Source organism: Primulina eburnea, chromosome 13, assembly GCF_022965805.1.
Source record: "Primulina eburnea isolate SZY01 chromosome 13, ASM2296580v1, whole genome shotgun sequence".
In the NCBI taxonomy this organism is placed as follows: Eukaryota; Viridiplantae; Streptophyta; class Magnoliopsida; order Lamiales; family Gesneriaceae; genus Primulina; species Primulina eburnea.
In genome coordinates this window covers 2,357,734-2,379,438 of record NC_133113.1, presented here as the reverse complement: position 1 = coordinate 2,379,438, position 21,705 = coordinate 2,357,734, and the positions used below count along the sequence as shown (strand labels likewise).

At 39.7% G+C, this 21,705-nt stretch overlaps 1 protein-coding gene across 1 annotated transcript; it reads right to left on the bottom strand.

Moving 5' to 3' along the window:
- Nucleotides 1–13,023: 13,023 nt before the first annotated feature.
- LOC140809159 (uncharacterized) lies at nucleotides 13,024–13,764 on the bottom strand. The gene has a single exon (XM_073166652.1). The coding sequence runs from the start codon at nucleotides 13,762–13,764 to the stop codon at nucleotides 13,024–13,026; it is 741 nt and encodes a 246-aa protein (XP_073022753.1).
- Nucleotides 13,765–21,705: the final 7,941 nt, after the last annotated feature.

Sequence of the window (21,705 nt, the reverse complement as noted above, 5' to 3'; positions counted from 1 at the left end):
TGGTTATCACCAAATTAGAATGAGGGAGGGCGATGAGTGGAAAACAACATTTAAAACCAAATATGGGTTATATGAGTGGATGGTAATGCCTTTTGCTTTAACAAACGCTCCTAGTACCTTTATGAGGTTGATGAATCATGTATTGCGTGCTTACATAGGAAAATTTGTTGTGGTTTATTTTGATGATATTCTTGTGTATAGCAAAGATTTAGAAGAGCATGTTGAGCATTTAAGACTTGTACTGATAACACTTAGGGATGAACATTTATATGCTAATCTTAAGAAATGTGATTTTTGTACAAGCAAACTTGTCTTTCTTGGTTCAGTGGTAAGTTCACAGGGGATACAAGTGGATGAGGACAAGGTAAGTGCTATTCGAAATTGGCCAACGCCTGCTAATGTTAGTCAAGTTCGAAACTTTCACGGTCTTGCAAGCTTCTATATGAGGTTTGTAAAAAAATTTAGCACACTGGTGGCACCGATGATGGCAGTGATTAAGAAGAACGTTCCATTCCATTGGGGCGACGAGCAAGAGAAGTCTTTTAATATTATTAAACAAAAATTAATTTGCGCCTTTACTTGTTTTGCCTGATTTTTCTAATACTTTTGAAATTGAATGTGATGCTTCAGGTGTAGGTATTGGAGGTGTTTTGATGAAAGGAGGACGACCAGTGGCGTACTTTAGTGAGAAACTCAATGGAGCAGTACTGAACTATCCAACGTATGACAAGGAGTTGTATGCGCTTGTGAGGACTTTGGAGATGTGGCAACACTACTTGAGGCCTAAGGAGTTTGTGATCCATACCGATCATGAGTCTCTAAAGTACCTTAGGTGACAACAGAAACTGAACAAGCGGCATGCTAAGTGGGTGGCATTCATAGGAACATTTCCCTACATAATCAAGTACAAACAAGGTAAGGATAATGTAGTGGCCGACGCACTATCATGGAGGTACGTACTAATCTCTACCTTGGATTCAAAAAACTTGGGATTTGAACATGTGAAAGAATTGTATGCGATGGATGAGGATTTTAAGGAAGTATTTGAAACATGTATGCATGGTCCACATGATAAATTTTATTTGCATAATGGGTTTTTATTTAGAGAAGATAGATTGTTCATTCCTAAGTCATCAATTCGTGAATTACTTGTGAGGGAGGCACATGTTGGTGGTTTTATGGGGCACTTTGGTGTGGCTAAAACTTTGAGTTGTTTGCATGAGCATTTTTATTGGCCACATATGAAACGTGATGTTGAGCGTGTTTGTGAAAAGTGCATTAATTGTAGACAAGCTAATTCTAGAACACAACCACATGGATTGTATATACCACTTCCTGTTCCTAGTGAACCTTGGATTGATATTTCTATGGATTTTGTTTTAGGTTTGCCAAGAATTAAGAAGGGGAGGGATTCAATATTTGTTGTTGTTGATAGATTTTCTAAAATGGCACATTTTATTGCTTGTCATAAAACCGATGATGCATCCAACATTGCAGATTTGTTCTTTAAGGTAGTCGTTAGGTTGCATGGTATGCCTAGGACTATTGTATCTGACCGTGATGTTACATTTTTGAGTTATTTTTGGAAAACTTTGTGGGCTAAGCTTGACACTAAACTGTTGTTTTCTACTACATGTCATCCTCAAACGGATGGACAAACTGAAGTTGTTAATAGAACTCTAGGAACACTTTTGCGTGCTATACTAAAAAAGAACTTGAAAAATTGGGAAGAATGTTTGTCATTTGTTGAGTTTGCTTATAACGTAGCGTGCATTCTACTACGAATTATTCATCATTTGAGATTGTTTTTGTTTTTAATCCTTTAACTCCTTTGGATTTGATGTCTTTGCCTGTGAGTGAAAGGTTGAACATGGATGGCAAGAAGAAAGCTAAATTCGTTAGAAGTTTGCATGAGAAGGTCAAGAATAATATCGAGAAGAAGAATTTACAATATACGACGCAAGCCAACAAGGGGAGGAAAAATATGGTTTTTGAAAAAGGAGATTGGGTATGGTTGCACTTAAGGAAGGAAAGATTTCCAGAAAAACGACGTTCGAAGCTCTTACCTAGGGGTGATGGACCATTTCAAGTGCTTGAAAAGATCAACGAGAATGCCTACAAATTAGACCTACCAGGTGAGTACAATGTCAGTTCTACTTTTAATGTTAGTGATCTTTCGTTGTTTGATGTAGGAGAAGATCAAGATTTGAGGACAAATCCTTTTCAAGAAGGGGAGAATGATGCAAACGTGGTTGATCAAGCACCAAAGAAAGCATGGGAGTCGTTGGAGTTGCCCGAAGGACCTATAACGAGGGGACGTAGCAAGAAGTTTAAAGAAGCCCTTCAAGGACTCATGATGAACTACCAAGGAGGATCTACGAATTGGGTGACTAAATTAGAGGAGGTTGGGAATCATGGGATTAATATTGGAGGTCTTTGGAATGTTATTCAAGTGCAATTGTCGAAGGTCCAGCGCACCCGCGCTAAAACAGGGACCGCACCCGCGGTCCATGATAATCAAATTTAAGAAAATTTCCCGAAGCTGCACCGCACCCGCGGTATAATCATCAGCGCACCCGCGGTCTGTTGCTGAAGCTGCAGCGCACCCGCGGTCGAATCATCAGCGCACCCGCGGTCTCCACTTCCGTGTCAAAATTTGCTAGTTATCTTAATTAAGCCTTTTTACACAACTTTTTCATGCTTTATTGATTATATATGCAATGTATCAGACCATAAACGAAACAATTCAGATTGATATCAAATTATTGGAGATTTGTCTCAATATTCAATGCATTTTTGCTTGGATCTTCAACCCAAATCAAACTTATCAAAGATTGTATCTTTGTGGCGTTTGTCGTTTGTTTTTCGCTCGGATTGTCAAAACAAGATCTTTGAAGGTTCGTTTGAAATTCAATTGTTTTATCGTTGATATTTGTTGCTATGTTTTAATCGCTTAGAGGTGAATAACAAAAATCGTTACTTGTTTCAAAAGATCGAGACAACATAATCGATCCTTGTTTGTTATTGAGTTGAGGGTGCGATTTTGATAATCGTGTTTGCTTCTCATTCGTACGAGGTTTCGTATCACCGTGACTCCAACAAGCTTCTTCTTGTCACTAGATCCAGTGACCTTCTTCTGAAGTAGAATTTTGGATAGAGGTAACTGATCCTCAGTTGAGGGTTCAGCTGGGAATGCTTTCAAAAGGACAGCTTGAATGGGCTGTTGAGTTTCTGATACAGTCTCCCTATCAGTTGGGATAGTGCCAACTATTTCAGCAGGCTTAGTTTTCAAAGTCTGTGGTTTTTTGATGATCTTTGGAGATGGGGTCTTTTCAGATTCAGATTCAGTTACAATCAACTTGCGTTTGATTGTCTTTTTCTAAACAGCTTTCTTCTTTTGGACTGATTTGGGAGCTTGTCATGTCCCAATCTCTTTCTTGATCTTAACGAATTGTTCAAGAGACATTTCCAACTTTGATTTTGGTGGCTGAACGTTTTTTGCGTTGAAGATTTTCAGTCTTGATGATCTCTCTGAATCATCAGCCACCAGTCCTTTGACTTTCATCAAATAACTCACCTGCACTACGAATCCTTTGGATTGCTTAGTTGATTGAAACATATTCGTCAAGATATTGAAGATAAGATGATTCCAGTTCAGTCTTCGACCAACCATAATAATAGTAATGGCCCGAAATTTCTCCAAGATTAGTGCAGCAAATGATCCTGCCTTTGCTAATAGTCCCTTGGCTAAAATATCAGCCAGCAACTGAACTTCTGGCTTCAGTTCCTTCTTTGGATCAGAGACTTTGATTTTCCGTCCATCAGTAGAAAGTAGAATTTGCATCTCTTCGATATCAGATGCCTTAACTTCAGCAAGGTTTGCTAGCCCATCAGAAGGCAGCTGGAATGAGTCGCAGAAGAATTGTTCCTCGATAGTCAGCAACTGCCCATTCACAATGGAAGTGATATGTCCGTTCTGATCGACGAAGCCATTAGCATAGAGATCTTGAATCTCTTTGGTATAAATTTCTTGGGAAGATAAACCAAGAAATTTCTTCAGTCCGGTCTCTTCTAGTTTAATGAAGATGTTCTTCACTGCGTCATCAGGGAAAGTCATAACTGAATCGAAGTCAATAGCCATTGCGTTCATGATGTGAGCTGGAATCTGATTTGCCATTAGAACTGAATGATTTTTTGCGAAAAAGAAAGATTGAATTTGCTTTTGCTCTGAGAATCTTAGGTAAGCATAAGAAACAAAACTGAAATGGAGCGGGCAAAGTACTTATGTACGTGACTGTTCAAGTTATAGGACACGTATTAGTCCAGGAAATTTTGAATAAAAAACGTGTGTACGTGTGGTAAAAGCGTGTGTCGAGAGGCATGGATTATATGGGTCCATGTTTCAACCTACTGTTTGTTTAAAGACAACATTTAATGCCTTGATACTCAGTCACGTCACTTAAAATGAATATTTTTCGATTTATCAGTTAACGTATCGGATAATATCAGTTAAATTAACTCCTGACTGACCAGTTGAGAACTTAGTCAGTTCAGTTGAAAACCAATGACTATTGTCTTCACAGTTAACTTTTTAAATTGTCATTCCCCTCAATAAATGCATATATAAATTACGAGAAATTAAGCAAGGCGAATTAAAGAAAATCTTATGCTTAATCGTCTGTCGTAATGATTTCGTCCTTTCAGTTTATTTGACCCTGGGCTATAAATAAGAATAACTCGGTTAGCTTCAATCATATCAGCAAATAATTATCCAAACTTATAATGGCAGGTGCAAGTAGCTCAAAGACTCCTGATATGGCCGAAGCATTCATGGACTCGGCTCTGGAGAACAGAAAGACTGTTATGGAAGATGAGGTCTTCCACAAGATTCTCCGATAATGGGAAAAGCTTCAAGAACTCCAGTTCCTCTATGAGTGTGGAGAGGCTACCACCCCCAAACTGGTGGCAAAAATACAGAAATATCGGCAGCGCTTGCGCGTTGCTGATGAGGTGGACTTCTTCACAGATGAAGGTGTCTACCTATTAATGCTTCAGAAGGAAAGGAAGATCTTAGAACATCTAGCTGAATCAGATAGCTTCCTTAAGACTTCCACCGGAGGTTTAACTGGTTGGTTGGCCAAGTGGAGGTCTGCTATTGAGGAAGAATGTTTTGATGTACTCCGAGCTTATTTCTTTCAATGAATAAAATGATTATCTAGTTTATCTTTGTCTTTTATCTTCCTGCAAGAGTTAATCTTAACAGTTGATAAGTAAATCACGAACTGAACATAGTAGTTGACAAATAACAAACTGACAAGCTGACATCAGTTTAAGAATTAAGAACTGATAGATGACACAAATTAATTGACAACTGACATATAAGCAATAAAACTGATTATGATAAATCAATTAATCCATGTATATTGCGAAAATGAGAAAATTTAGTCTCGGGCTGTGGTTTGGTGAAGATGTCAGCTGCTTGTTGTTCAGTTGAGACATATTCCAATCTTAAGTCCTTCTTCAAGGCATGATCTCTGATGAAGTGATGCCTGACATCTAAGTGTTTGGTCCTAGAGTGAAGCTGTAGTGCCCAAAGTCAGTACACGTATAACCCATGTATTTACTTAATTATTTAATTAATTTTAAATTGATTTTTGGCAGTACATGATTTATGAAAATACATTATTTTAAATTATTCATGTTTATGTGATGCACGTTAAAATGTTTTTCGAGTTTCATGTTTCAGACGATTATTCGAGGCAGAAACGAGGAAAAGACCGGTGACGATTTTTAGCAATTTAAAGTGTGATATTTTATTTTAAGTTAAGGATGTGGTATTTTAAATAATTTATTTAATTTTATCATTTTAAAGCCTTATTTATGTATTTAGTAATTTAAGATTTTAGAACTTTTAAAATTAGTGTGTAATTATTTTAAATGAGGAGTTTGATTAAATTAGTGCGTGTTAACCTTTAATTAGTATTTTAATTAGTTAATTTAGCTATAAGTTCTCCTAATTAAAAACACACATACACGTTTTATACACTCACACACACTTACACTTTTTTACACACACTAGAATTCCCCTAACACACACAAACTATCACTATTCAGATTTTATTTATTTTGAGAGAGTGAAAAACCTAGGGTTATTGTGAAGCTCAGCAGCTGCCCCTCCCTTCATAGAATTTCAGCACTCTTCGGTGAGTTTTATTGCAAGAAAATTGAGTCGCGAGTCGTCCCGGATCAACCTCGCTTCTTTCCTGCGTCGGTGTCGTCGTTACGGTATTTTTAAATATCAAAAAACACGTTTATTCTGTTATTTCTGCATCGATCTCGTCATATTATCTATCGTGTTATTTTTATGCGTAAAATTTTATATGTGACGTTCTTCGTTTGAGCGGAAATTGGTTTGGATCAGTTTTTTGAAATAGTTTTTAGACTTGAAAACTCGTTTTTATTGTCTTTTTAAATACTGCGACTTCTCGGTCGTGATTCTAAAAACACTTTCAACATGAAAATTGTAGAACTTTTCGATACCTTCGATTTGACAGTAAATTTGAAATATTTGGATAAAAATTGAGTGAGTTATGACGTTTTTTCGTCGGACTGCTCAAACTGCGTTTTTCAGAAAATTATGTATTGATGTGGTCTTGAAGTTTAATTGTTGCAGGCTTTGTTTGGTGATCGACGGGGGATTGTTGCTGTGTCTAGGTATGATTAGTATGATTTTGGGTTGTTATTTGATATGTCTTTTAGTGTCGATAGGCACTCGAGTATATTAAAAGTCGTAGGAAACGATTTTGTGTCAATTGCCAAATTTTTGAATTGTATGTGTGGTAGGGTGAACATCGTGCTTTGGGTGGTTGTACGAATTTGGTTCGATGTTATGGCATGCTAAGATGGGTCTCAGGGTGGCGGTTCATAGTCCGTACGATCGAGTTTAGAGTGCTAAGAAATATGTGTATTAAATTTTCGTGGATTTCAAACTTGCGCAGGTACACGGACCCTGGCACGGGGTCCGTGCCTTTATTTCCTATTGGCGCCATTTTTGCGCACATACACGGACCCGGGGCCGGACCTGGGCACGGGGTCCGTGTCCCTTCAATTGCCTAGTATCCCACTTTGCGCACCTACACGGACCAGGGCACGGGGTCCGTGTTCCTTCCTTTTGTTGGCACTTTCTTTGTGCGCACACACGGACCCATACACAGACCCAGACCCGGGGTCTGTGTACTTCATGCTTTGGGAAAACTTAATTGTTTGCTTTGGGATTTCATGTGATGGTTTAGTACATGGATTTAAATGAGGTTAATTCCCGAGTGTTTTAGAACGTCTTAAGTTATTTATGGAGCTGGGTGGTGAGCATGTGTACCTACGTCTAAGTTATGCAAGTTGTATACAAATTCATGTTAGTATGTTCAGCAGCGGCCCCAAGTGAAATCCAACGAACCCCTCAACACCAAGTAAGTATGTTTGACGTGCAAGAAAATATTTTAAGTTTTTTTTAGGTATGCTAGATGTCTTGTGACCAAAGTATGTTTAGGATTGGAAAGCGTTAAATTATGAATGGGGACCAATCCGCCCGTTAAATTATGAACGGGGATCTCATGTATGTGGCAGTGGATACGTCCCTGTCATCCCAGTACTGTGGTTTAGTCTGATCAGGAGATTATGTTATGGGTCACTTGCATTGAAACATATCTCTACGCAAAATGATGAAGCTATGTATGTTCAAGTATGCAATCATGTTTAAAAAACGTTTATGGCACGTCTAAGTATGTATGTACATATGTTCAGGTTTTGTTATGCAAGTTCAAGTTTTAAGTATGTATGTCATTTTTTAAAGTTGCATGTGATTTTATTATGTAGTACTTGTTACTTCCAGTTTATACGTGTTGAGTCTTTAGACTCACTAGACTTGATCGATGCAGGGGAGGATGTTTTTGAGGAGGCTGGAGGTGATGACCAAGGAGCTGGCTTGGACTGAGCGGGAGGCTAAACCCGAGGACCGCCCATGTTTTGAAGTTTTTATGAAAATGTTCAAATACTTTTTTCAAACTCTATTTTTAGATCTTTGTTGAGACGTACAATTGATTTTATCGAATTTTGAATGCTCACGTTTTTAGTTAAGAAAATTTTTAATTTTTCCGCAAATTTTAAGTAGTAAAAAGTACGGTACGTTACAGAATTATTCCCATAAAGGATTGTTTCTAATTTTAATTTGTACAATCTCTTATAGTTGCTATAAAACTTTCTGGTAAATCTTTTAAAGTTAAAGATCTAAACAATTTGAATTAAGCCTATATGAATAAATCTATAATTATTCTTATAAGGTAAGATATCTTTATTATTTAATTTTTCTAATAATCATTTCTATGAAAAGGTACTTATGATTATGTAGTTTTAACTATTTGTTCGAAATCAATTCTTTCAAAGATTTCTAATTTTTAAATCATTTTAGATTCTACATTTGGAACAGTCCATTTATTGTATTCACTATTTTGTACATACTAACGTGTGTGAAAAATACTAATATAAATTATTAATAATCAATCAAACTAGACCAAGAAAATTAATATTTCAATCAGATTTGGATTGGATTATCCATTCTACACTCTGAGACTTGTTCAATTTAAATATTTCGATTATTTTTAAACATAAATAAGATTGAATATAATCTATCCAAACAAATAAACCAATTACACCAAGTGTGCATCGAACATAACAGCCGCGGGTTCCTGCATCATTTAAAAAAACCAATAACAATTTACAAACAAAGGGCGAGGAATTTAACAATACAATTTAATATAAGTTGTTCAAGCTATTTGTCAGAGAGTTGTGTTGTGTTGTTTGAACTTAGAGTTATCAAGACAGCTCGCTTATATTTGTTATTGAGAAGTATACTAAGAGTTTCAGTTTAACAGTGAATAAGTCCTAACTGAAATAAGTTTTTTGTAAAACCAAATTCTTCGAGTGAAATTTTTCGTTGAGTAGAAGAAGGAGAAACGTAGAATGATTTTGTCTTCAAACTTCCATATATTTTGTTTATTTACTTTATGGATCATATATTTTTGTGTTTTGGTTCATTAATCTGTTTACTTGTTAAAATATCATCCAAGTGAATATATAACAACTCACTAGTCTAGATGGCTCCTTGAATACTTTGAAAAACCATTTTCTTGTGGCCCATTGTGTCTAGCTGGTTGAGAAAGAGACGTCAACAGCTAACAACTATTAAGGCCAGCTTGAGTTTAGAAGAAAATCCTAAAAGAGTTTATTCACCCCCTCTAAACTCTATATATTTTCGATCGCAACACAATTTTATTAATTATGTATTTTATAATTTTAAAAAATATGCCTCGCATATTTCTCCTAGTTAAGTTATATGTGTATGCTGATCATAGAAACGTTAAACTACCTCTTTCCCCACATTTTTTTAATATGAAAAATGATATATAAAAGCTTGAAAGTGAAAATAGAGGTTAGGAGTGAAGAAAATAACTCGAGCATCCCACAACCAGGGAAGTCACAAGATTCGAACGAAGGGAATCGTTAAAACATTTTCGTAAAGAGAATAACTTACGAATAGGAAAAAGAATACACCGCAGTTCATGGGCCTCGTAAGTCCATCAAGTGTTGCTTTGTGACGATTTGTAGAGAGAGTCTGCTACGGAGTTGTTTTCTAGAAATATATGAGAAACCACGAGGTGCATGTCTGTTTCCTCGCATTGTATTATAAAGATTGTATTGATCTTGCATTAAAAAAAAGGATTGTACTGATTTTATTCCCCAATAGTATTTAAGAAAAAAAAAGATAATATCCTTATAATCATTTTCAAATAAGAAAAACTTGTTTTCATTAATAAAATAAAAATGAAAGAACAGTATCTGATATTTTGTCCTTCATCTTAAACTGATCGATCGAGCTGTAATGATATAGTAGACATTAATTTTGATTCAACGTGATTCTTCCCAAATATTGATCGGCAATGGCTAGTATTAGGGATGTAAACGAACCAAACCGTTTGTGAGCTATTCGAAGCTCGATTCGAAAAAAGCTCGTTTAAGCTCGTTTGATGAGGCTCGTTAAGATAAACAAACCAAAACTCAAACTTTACAGTATTCGGCTCGTTAGCTCGTGAACATGTTCGTTGGTAAGTTCATGAGTAATCATTTAGATGAAAAAATAATAGTTTTGTTATTTGATTTATTGATTTTACTTATTATTTATGAAATATATAGAAAATATATTAAATTTATTTATTATAATAAATTTACAAATTTTAATAAGAATAATATATTTTTCTTTAAATATAAAATTTACTTTTTAATTAATTTAATGAAAATTTAAATGTATAATTCATATTTATTAAGCTTGTTTAGGCTCGATAAAAACTTGAATAAGCTCGTGATCCATGCATATATTAGGTAAATAAAGCTCGAGCTCGACTCGATTATGAACGAACCAAGCTCAAACATTCAAGAGTTCGGCTCAACTCGACTCGATTACATCTAGCTAGTATAAAGAACTAAAGATATTAATTCTTTAAGTTATCGTCAATGGAATGAATACACCGGCTTATTGCTTCAAATTCGTGGGAATCTTGATTAAAAACTATCAATTAAAAAATTATTGTTCTGAATTTTTTTAAATAAATACAGTTACTTATTCTACAATTTTTGGTTTTAGTAGGGAGATAATCCCCTTTAAGAAAATTGGTACTCTAAAATAAAATTAAATATCACGATTGAATTTTCATTTTCTTTTCAAAAAATATATTGGTATTGTCACGCCCCGAGACCGGGTTAGTCGACATCGGCGTTGTTTATCAATCACACAATTAAAAACAACCAGCCTCGTAGCACAGTATAAACCGAAATACCAGTTTATTAATCATAATTTCTCAAAACTTGAGTCTTTACAACTGAAATAACTAATGCGAAATATAATCTATTACTAATCTGGAAAATCACCAACCCCAAAATTGATCCGTCTCTTCGTCCTCGACCTGCTCTTCGGACTTATCTGGGAGGGGAGAGTAAGGGGGATGAGTATTTTGGGAATACTCAGTAAATGGGGGACTTTGAACACAACATAACCAGTTTAATAACATTTTCGAAACATATCATAAAGGTACAACATGCTTTTCATAATCGTAACGTAAATTCCATATCATAATAACACTGCGATTTTTCACCTTTAACGGTCTACTGACGTCAGTCCCTAAGTTTTAATCCTCTAAGGGGGCGAGGCCATAAAACAGTTCTATCCCACTGTTAAGGGCCATATGTTGGAACTCCACCCATTTTCAGGGAATTCTCACAGTGTCAAATATAAACGTAATAACTTTCGTAAAACCGTATAGACAAAACGACGGTACTCGACCGTATTTTTAAACCACAAAACCGAAATTTTCACGTATGCATAACTCGAAATTATAAGTTTTAAAACAGCCCACTTACAGTAGTTATTGATGCTAAAAAAACGTAGGTGCTCGGCTTCGGGAAGTGGATCGTTCCTTGTTCTTCACTCGGCAGTACTACGGCTCGATTTTTCTTGGAAGATTTTCGGCAGAGTTTCGGCTAGGACAAGTTGCTGAATTTTCGAAAATATGCAGCAAGGGGATTTTCGAAAATTAGTGTAGGAATGCTAGGCTTTGATGTGGTATTTATAGGTGAATGAGATGAGGCTCAACAAGGTAATCAAATCATGCCCATACCTTGCCTCCAAATCACACGGTTGACTCCCCATATTTTATTCCAACCAAAGCTTATTTGGCTACCAAACTTGTGGGATTTAACCTTGATTCTTTCCCTTCTTGCTTGGCTCGAAATCATGATGCTAGGTCAAGGGATTTTTGAGCCAACTTTGATGATATAATTTCCAATATACTAGTATCTTTCCATCACAAAGTTTGGGCAACTAATCTAGGGTGATTTCGAAATTTCTTGTCATATCCATTCTCAATTCCTTTTATTTGGTGTGATAGTACGAAGGTATCGAAAATTTCTACATTTTTCACGTTGAAAGTTTTCTTAGATACTCGACTTAAAAATCGCATTAATCCAAAATAATCTCCCCCAAATTTTCGAAATCTGCATGGTGTATGGCTATTGACTTGGCAAAACTATTTCCAAAAATTAATATCCCAAGGTGCATATCTTATTGTTATTATTTATACAAAGAATCAAATCCTAAAAATTTCCTTACAATTTTATTAAATAACTTAATGAAAATTTTCGGTTCTCACATCCCTCCCTCTTTATGAGAAGTTTCGTCCTCGAAACTGGAGTTGGCGTGGTCTCCAAATAGGTAGGGATATTCCTTTCCCTTACAATCTACTACCGCATTGTTTCTCGCTAACCAATCCATTCCTAAGATGATATCGAAATCGACCATGATCAACCGTATCAAGTCGGCTCTAAAAATTTAATTACCGATACTTATTTTACAATCTCTGTAAATTTCGTCTGTTTCAATGGCTCTACTAGTAGGCGTGGCTATTCGGAAAGGTTCGGTTAGCTTATCGGGCTTACGTCCTAACTTCTTACCAAATCTCTTAGACATAAACGAATGTATGGCACCACAGTCAAATAACACATAAGCAGGCACTTGCTGAAAAATATGGTACCTGACACCACATCGCTTGCATCATCTGCCTCCTCCTGCGTCATGGCAAACACCCTGGCATTTGGTTTGTTCTCTCGTGGTTTATTGGCATTCGCTCCTGAGCTTGACCTGTCTCCTTTGCTTGGTCCAGTTGTTTTGTTGCTGGCGGCTGGACAATCTGCCATACGGTGTCCTGGTTTCCCGCATTCAAAGCAGACGGCGCTGGCTCTACGACATTCTCCCAGGTGTCGTAAGTGGCAAGTTGGGCAAGGCTTAATGGCCTGGTAGCCTGAGGCAGGCGAAGTCCCTTGAGATGGTTCGTCGGAATGGTTCGGTTTCTTGAACGATTGACTGCCATGAGATGACTGATCATTCATAGGCCTTTTGTTCCTAATCTCCTTCTCTCTGCACTAGATATCAGTTTCAGCTCGGATTGCTGCGCCCATCAAGTCTGAGAAGTTCGCAGGTTGGTAGACTGCCAAAGCCGACTGTATTCTGCTGTTCAAACCCTTTTTGAAGCAGTGTAATTTCAGAACTTCGTCCGCCATGATTGCCGGAGCATAAGATCCTAAGGCGTTGAACTGGGAGGTGTATTCCACAACTGACATATCCGGAGTTTGAGTGAAGTTTTCAAACTCACTCAGTTTCTGCAGTCTGACCTCGGCTGGATAATACTGTTTCAGAAAGGCTTCTCGAAATCGCTGCCATGTCATTGGTCCTGCAGCTGTCATGGCTGGCGAGATTGCTTCCCACCATTTGCCTGCTCGGTCTTCCAGGAAGGGCACTATCACGTCCACTTTCAGTGCATCCGGGACTTCCAGCAGTCGGAGCTGAGTCTCCACACTTTTCAGCCAACTCTGGCTAACCTCAGGGTCGGCAGCGCCACTGAAAGTTGGGCACCTGTTCTTGCGCAGTGATTCATAATGGAACTTGATTCCATTTGGTGGTGGAGGTGGTGGTGGCTGATTGGCGTTCGGGTTTCCCAACCCTTGCAGTGTTGTCGCCACAATAGTGGCTATGGCCATAAGATCAGCTTGGCTTAAGTTGACTGCTGGCGGGGGTCCATTTCCTTGCTCGTTCTCCTGTCCGCCTCCACGGTTGATATTAGCATAACGCGGGTTGCGGTTCTGTCTTGGGGGTCTGCCGGCCATTTCCTACAGATTGCAAGTTATAAGAATTTGTTGTACGAGTAAAGTTCATACAATAGGTTGTGCTAAAATAAATTGAAATCAATGAACCAAACAAAACAAATTTTTATTGATTTCTAAAAGAAAGAACATGACCAATCTAAAGGAAATAAAAGTTGTACTGAATAAAATAGCAACAACGGAAAAAGAAAGGTAAAATAAAACTCCTAGAACAAAATCACTAAGACAGAATAAAATATTAGGATAGAGTAAGATACTGAAAATTAATTTTTTTTTTTGAGAATTTCCAAAAATGGAAAGTTTTGAGATATGCATATGGGTTCAAAGAGTATGTCGAGAGGATTTCAGATCAGTTGACGGAACCGAATTCGGAGTTTCCTACGAAAAAATCGAAGAGCACATGATGACGGGTTGACTCGTTGACTCGGCCGAGTTGACTCGCCGGGTTGACTCGCCGGAGTATAATCGGAGTAAAGGCTGTGTCGGCGAAGGGGTCAAGATCACGGAACTGGTGGTGGCACGACCAGAATCAGTTGGAAAGCTACTTAATTTGGCCGGAACTCACGAGAAATCGGTTGACTAACTCGAAATTGGGCGTTTCCGATTGGTTGATCCGATCCCGAAATTGATGATTGGAAAATGTTACCCATGTATCTTATAGTGTTGTGGTAAAATTAATTGAAAATCAGAGTAGGATTGGTAGGGTAATTGGACAAAATAAATTTCGGGTTAGGGTTCATACGCCAAATCCGTAGATCCGAAATTCCCGTTGCATCCCAATGCCAAATCTGAAATTGTTTGAGAGCTTTTGTTCGTCTCATCGAGGCGGTCCTAGATCTGATCTCCGATTAAAGAAACACTACCGGAAGCGGCCGGAATCGGCGAAAAACGCGGCGGCGTGCGCTAAGGCCCTGTTTGGCCGGAATTTCTCGATTTTTTTTTTTACGAAATTCGATTTTTTTTTTTTTTTGAAAATCGATTTTTCCCACTCGGATTATGAACCTGGCGGCTCTGATACCATTCTGTCACGCCTCGAGCCCGGGCCCGCGACTGTTTGAAAAATTGCGGAAAATTTAAAATTTTCTTTTTAAAGAACTTAAATTGCCTCATTCATAAAATCAACTGATAAATCAAGTTCAACGTAAAAAAATATAGCAGCGGAAGAAAATAAAGTTTGCCAACAATAGCAATTTAAAAATATCCAACGACTGATAAAAAGGTTTGAGCATCAAATAAAATGGCAAATGCTGAAACTGAGGTCCTCGGGTGCCACTACTGCCGACCCAAGCTGGCTCACTGGTCCCCGCCCTCGGCCCTGGCCTCATCAGTACCTACAACAATCAAGTCTAGTGAGCCTAAAAACTCAGCATGCATATATCGCAGGTAACGAGTAAAAACTGAAGTAAAATGTGTATGGGATAAAATATCATGTCATGAGGCATGCTGAAAATAATCTGTACTGAGCAATTATACTACGTGCATAACTGAACTGAAAATTACAGTAAAAATATTTGATCCTTGGAGCCCTGTACTGAAATAACTGGTAAAATTTTCTGTTGAGATTATGGTCTACGCCTGTGGCCCCTGCACTAAGCTGAACTGATCGGTAACTGGCTACCGGGGAGTCTGAAACTGAACTGAGCTGGCCGGTCACTGGCGACCGGGTGGTACCAAACTGAACTGAGCGGTCACTGGCGACCGTATAAAATAATACTCCCACATAGTGAATGAGCCACAAGCCATATCGCATAAATCTCAAAAATAATCATTTTCTATTTAATGCACGTAAAATAATTAACTGTCATAATGAAAATTCCTGTATATTTTACCAACTGGATTGGATTGGATCGTCCCCAGGCTCGCTGCAACCTAACTGCCATGAAAAATATGGAATGGATTAAACTTGACCAACTATGCAATTTACGTTCAAAAGATGCGACTATGACGCCTAATGACTTCGTATTTAATCATGACTCCGAACCAACCTGAACCGACACTGAACCGACATATAGTCATGATTAAAATACGCTTAAAATACTGAAATAATGCTCCTAAAATGATGAGGGTCGAAACCTAGGTTAAATGGAGGCCAAAACATGAAACGCTCTTTCGAGAGTCAATTTGGCACATAGCACCGTAAATTCTCATACGACCTCAAAAATGATCCGAATCACAAACGGCCAAAAACGTGGCCTTCCTAACTCAAAGGGGCACTGTCCAGTCCAAGGCCATAGGCTAAAAGGCAACCGAGAACTCGAACGAGCCACCGAACCGACACAGCAACTTGCTGTAATTTCCAGCAACTGTACCATCGCGAATCTTGTGTTGTTTTCGAGACTACCGGCCATTGGGGCGTTAACCACCGACCAGAGACTCTTACCAACATCCCAAGGAGTGAGTTGAATCATGGCTAAGGGCCCTAGGCCAGCCACAATCCGAATCACACCATAACTCAACCGTAACTCCAACCGAGAACCCACGTGCATGCGTGTGTAGTGTTTTGCTTTGATCGATGTCTTGTGTCATTCCAGTGGCCATTTGATTGACAATGGCACGATCTAGACATCTAGGGGCATGGTATGAACCGTGGCTAAGGGCCATAGGCCAACCAAGATCCACACTAACCCAACCAACTCGAAATACATGTGCTGAAAAATGGAAGGGGCCGAAGGGTATAGGGGGCTGTTTTGATTAAAAACCGATGAGCCATGGACCAAGCCACCAAAAGGGAGACTTAGTCACGTCTTAGACTTGCTATAGAAGTGATCTAACCATGGCTATAGGCCCTTGGGCAACCAAGATCAGATCCCTTCTCCTTGGACAAAAAAATCTGAATTTTTGAAGCTCAATATGACACTCATGGGGGATGTGCTGTCATTGACGAATTCTAGTGTGTATGGGGCTGGAACCAACGTTCTATCATGACCCTAACATATCCTAGTACATGTCCATATGCAGCTTTGAGCCCCTGGAACGATCCATCCCTGAAATCAAAACAAAACATACCCACACGTGAAGCATGAAAGTCGATAAAAAATCTGTGCAGAATTTTCGTTTCTTGTCTACTGAAATTTTTTCGGTTTTTGCAATGATAAAACCTGATCATGTACTGAAAAATAATTAATAATATGACTTGATTGAGGTTTGAAAGAAATATAGACATGCCTGGTTTCGTTTCGAAAGAAAACGAACGAAACGAAGATGACGCGGCACGGAGAAGATGGAGCACTTCTTTCCTTTCCTCTTGCACTCGATTTTTCTTTCTTTCCCTCTAGCTAAGACTCACGATTTTTTTCACACAAATGGGGCTCTGAATGGTGCTGAATTCGGTGGTGAGGGAGGGGTGAAATGGTTAGGGAGTGAGAGAATATGGGTGCAAAATATAAGGAAGAATCAAGACCAAGTCCACTCTCCTTTTGAAATTTGAATTATTGTTTGATATCAAGTCTACTTGGGGATGAGGTGGCCGAATTTATGCATGGTAGTCTAGGTTAGAATGAGGTTAATTAATAATTTAATGGTGCTCCCAAACAAAAAAGAATTATTCTCCTACTTAAATACCAAGAAGGGGTCCAAGGTGATGAGTTGGCAAATGAATCTTCTAGCAACTAAGGGTGGCCGAAAATGCATAATAAAATAAAGGGGAAATGTTGTTTATCTAGTAAATTAATAACCCTTAAAAGCCTCACTATTCCTTTAATTAATTTAGTGAATTAAACCCTTAATTATTGGAACTTAAATGAACTTATTTCTTAATCACCTCAAGTAATTAAATTAAATCCTCAAACATCCTTTTTAGCTTAAATGAACTTACTTGCTAGCTAAATTAACTTCTGGAAATATTTCTCGAATCTTAAATTCTATCTCAAAACTCCAACTCCAGTCCGGCCTCACTGAAATAACTGTAATGCTAAAAATCAAACTACTGCATGAAATAATAAAATAATTAGCTTCAAATAAATGCCTTTAAAATAATCATGCAATGAACTCAATTAAATTTTTAAAAATCTAGAATACATGAATGAACCGACCCACACGGGAATGAGATGGATTCTGAAACTGTTCAATGTAATGGACGGTACAGTTGAAGAGGGCTTAAAAGATTTGATTGGTACTACTCATATCACGAAGGTGCATCTTCTTTTCGGTAGCTCATCACATAAGAACTCCAAAGTTAAGCGTGCTTGACTTGGGGCAATTTCGGGATGGGTGACCTCCTGGGAAGTTTCCCAGGGTGCGTGTGAGTGAGGACATAAGCACGCTGGAAAGACTCGTCTTGGTACAGTGAGGACAATCGTCAAATCTAGGGCGTTACAAGATTGTCACGCCTCGAGCCCGGGCCCGCGACTGCGTGACTGCATAATGGGCCCCTTTAGCAACTACTTCGTATTCGTACTAGCTTTACGAAAATGATTAACCCAAGTTGCTATAGAAGTCTATTGTAAGCCATTATAAACTCATTTTAAATTTTTTATTTTTTCGATGTGGGACAAGGGTATCACAATCACCCCTCCTTCAGAACACGACGTCCTCGTCGCGGCCTGACCCCTCGATCCACCAGCACCGAGAATCTAGAGGTGGCTCATACAGGTTCAAGAGGTGCCTCCCGTCATGCAGCACTTTGCCCCGCAGGTTCAAGAGGTGGCTCCCATGCACATAGCACTTTGCCCCGCATAGCACTTATTTCTCGGTGTTCCATGCCGGTGACCGGCTCTGATACCACTTAAATGTCACGCCCCGAGACCGGGGTTAGTCGACATCGGCGTTGTTTATCAATCACACAATTAAAAACAACCAGCCTCCTAGCACAGTATAAACCGATATACCAGTTTATTAATCATAATTTCTCAAAACTTGAGTCTTTACAACTGAAATAACTAACGCGAAATATAATCTATTACTAATCTGGAAAATCACCAACCCCAAAATTGATTCGTCTCTTCGTCCTCGACCTGCTCTTCGGACTTATCTGGGAGGGGAGAGTAAGGGGGGTGAGTATTTTGGGAATACTCAGTAAATGGGGGACTTTGAACACAACATAACCAATTTAATAACATTTTCGAAACATATCATAAACGTACAGCATGCTTTTCATAGTCGTAACGTAAATTCAATAACATAATAACACTGCGATTTTTCACCTTTAACGGTTTACTGACGTCAGTCCCTAAGTTTTAATCCTCTAAGGGGGCGAGGCCATAAAACAGTTTTATCCCACTGATAAGGGCCATATGTTGGAATTCCATCCATTTTCAGGGAATTCTCACAGTGTCAAATATAAACGTAATAACTTTCGTAAAAACGTATAGACAAGACGACGGTACTCGACCGTATTTTTTAACCACAAAACCGAAATTTTCACGTATGCATAACTCGAAATTATAAGTTTTAAAACAGCCCACTTACAGTAGTTATTGATGCTAAAAAAAACGTAGGTGCTCGGGTTCGGGAAGTGGATCGTTCCTTGTTCTTCACTCGGCGGTACTACGGCTCGATTTTTCTTGGAAGATTTTCGGCAGAGTTTCGGCTAGGACAAGTTGCTGAATTTTCGAAAATATGCAGCAAGGGGATTTTCGAAATTAGTGTAGGAATGCTAGGCTTTGATGTGGTATTTATAGGTGAATGAGATGAGGCTCAACAAGGTAATCAAATCATGCCCATACCTTGCCTCCAAATCACACGGTTGACTCCCCATATTTTATTCCAACCAAAGCTTATTTGGCTATCAAACTTGTGGGATTTAACCTTGATTCTTTCCCTTCTTGCTTGGCTCGAAATCATGATGCTAGGTCAAGGGATTTTTGAGCCAACTTTGATGATATAGTTTCCAATATACTAGTATCTTTCCATCACAAAGTTTGGGCAACTAATCTAGGGGGATTTCGAAATTTCTTGTCATATCCATTCTCAATTCCTTTTATTTGGTGTGATAGTAAATCTTGTAAATAATCTCCCCCAAATTTTCGAAATCTGCATGGTGTATGGCTATTGACTTGGCAAAACTATTTCCAAAAATTAATATCCCAAGGTGCATATCTTATTGTTATTATTTATACAAAGAATCAAATCCTAAAAATTTCCTTACAATTTTATTAAATAACTTAATGAAAATTTTCGGTTCTCACAGGCATGTCATTTTTAAAGGTTGTTATATTCTAATTAAATATATGTAAAGGTCGATCAACATGTCAATACAACACTTTGGATTTTCATTAATATCTACGGCTACATATCATGATCATTAATCAACATTGATACTCACGGGAAAATTAGGGTCCGATCCCAATGAGCGTCACTAGTTCAGACGTGGGCTTTAAGATGACCCTGAGCCTGAAATCAAGAAAAAGACCGTTAAGAGGGGGCCAGGAGGGTGTCCTGGCGTAGCCCCTCCGACGCTCAAGTCAGTGACTGAGGATATATGGGAGGAGCAGCTAAGGGTGCTGCTGAAAACAATATTGAATGAATGAATTAACACTCAAACCTGGTATTTATAGGAGAATACCCGGGCCCTTGGTGGGCATGTCTTCCATTTGGGCTAGGGCCCTTGGTGGGCCTGTCTTCTCTTTGGGCTAGGGATGGGCCAGGGGTAGTGGGCTCATCCATGGGGTATCACCATTCTCCCCCTCCCGAGTCGAACTGAATCGCAGGTTCGAAGTTCGATTAGTTGTGCTGTCCCCGAGTTACCGGGTGCGAGTTGTGCATTTTCTTCCAGCCGTTCGTCACTGTCGCACGCTCGCCCCTCGTCGAGTCGCAATGCCGCGCACGCCAAGACGCCTTCCCGCTCGCTGCTTGCCACGCTGCACGCTCACCCCTGCCGAGCGCCCTACCCATCCACCTGTCGAGCTCGCCCCGACGCCATCACGCTCGCTGCTTGCCACGCTGCACGCTCGCCCCTGCCGAGCGCCCTACCCATCCACCTGCCGAGCTCGCCCCGACGCCATCACGCTCGCCGCCTGCCTCAAGCTCGCCCTTGCCTCCTCGCCATCCCCTCGCCACGCTCGCCCCTGCCTCCCCGCCTCCCTGCCCAGCTAAGTGCAACTGCTGCCCCTGCCTCCTCGCCATCCATCTCCACGCTCGCCCCTGCCCAGCCGAGCTCGTCCAAGTCCTCGCCCTTCCGTCTACGCGCACCTCTCCACGCCAAGCCAGCCTCGCCATCCATCTCCACGCTCGCCCCTGCCCAGCCAGCCTCGCCCAATCTCACACGCCAGCCTCGCCCTGCCGAGCTCGCCCAAGCCCTCGCCCTTCCGTCTACGCGCACCTCTCCACGCCAAGCCAGCCTCGCCATCCATCTCCACGCTCGCCCCTGCCCAGCCGAGCTCGCCCAAGCTCACACGCCAGCCTCGCCCTGCCGAGCTCCCCCAAGGCACCTGCAGCTCGCCCATCGCCAACGTTCGAGCTCGCCCTCGCCTGCTCGCCCTTCATCCGCCAGCTCGCCCCGACGCCCAAACAGGCCCTCGCCCAAGCACGCTCCTTGCGAATGATTGTCTAATTTCTGAAAAATTTCTGAAAAAATTATGGGGGCGTTGCCCCCACACCCCCACGACCTGCCCGGGCAGGTCGATCCCCGCGACCTTGGGCGATGCCTTAGCAGGAAAATTTAATTCTCCTCCTCCACTCTGCTCCTCTACTAGGCGACGCCATAGCAGGAAAATAACAATTCGCCACCTCCACCCTCTAACTCCTCTGCTAAGCCGGGTCTTAGCAGGAAAATAAAAACTCAACATCTCCACCCTCTAACTCCTCTGCTAGGTGACGCCATAGCAGGAAGATAAAATTCAACGCGCCCAGCCATTAATCCACAAAACGATGCACATGCAACAATCAAATGATATCGTGCTTCCTGAATTTTATATAATAATATAATATAAAAACTTTCTTAATTTATTTATTTAGCTATTTTAAATGGACTCGCCCGAAAGCTTTCCTCCTATAAAAAGGAGTCAT

Excerpts from the sequence above, each read along its gene's own strand:
- LOC140809159 (XM_073166652.1), bottom strand. The coding sequence starts at position 13,764 with ATGGCCGGCAGACCCCCAAGACAGAACCGCAACCCGCGTTATGCTAAT.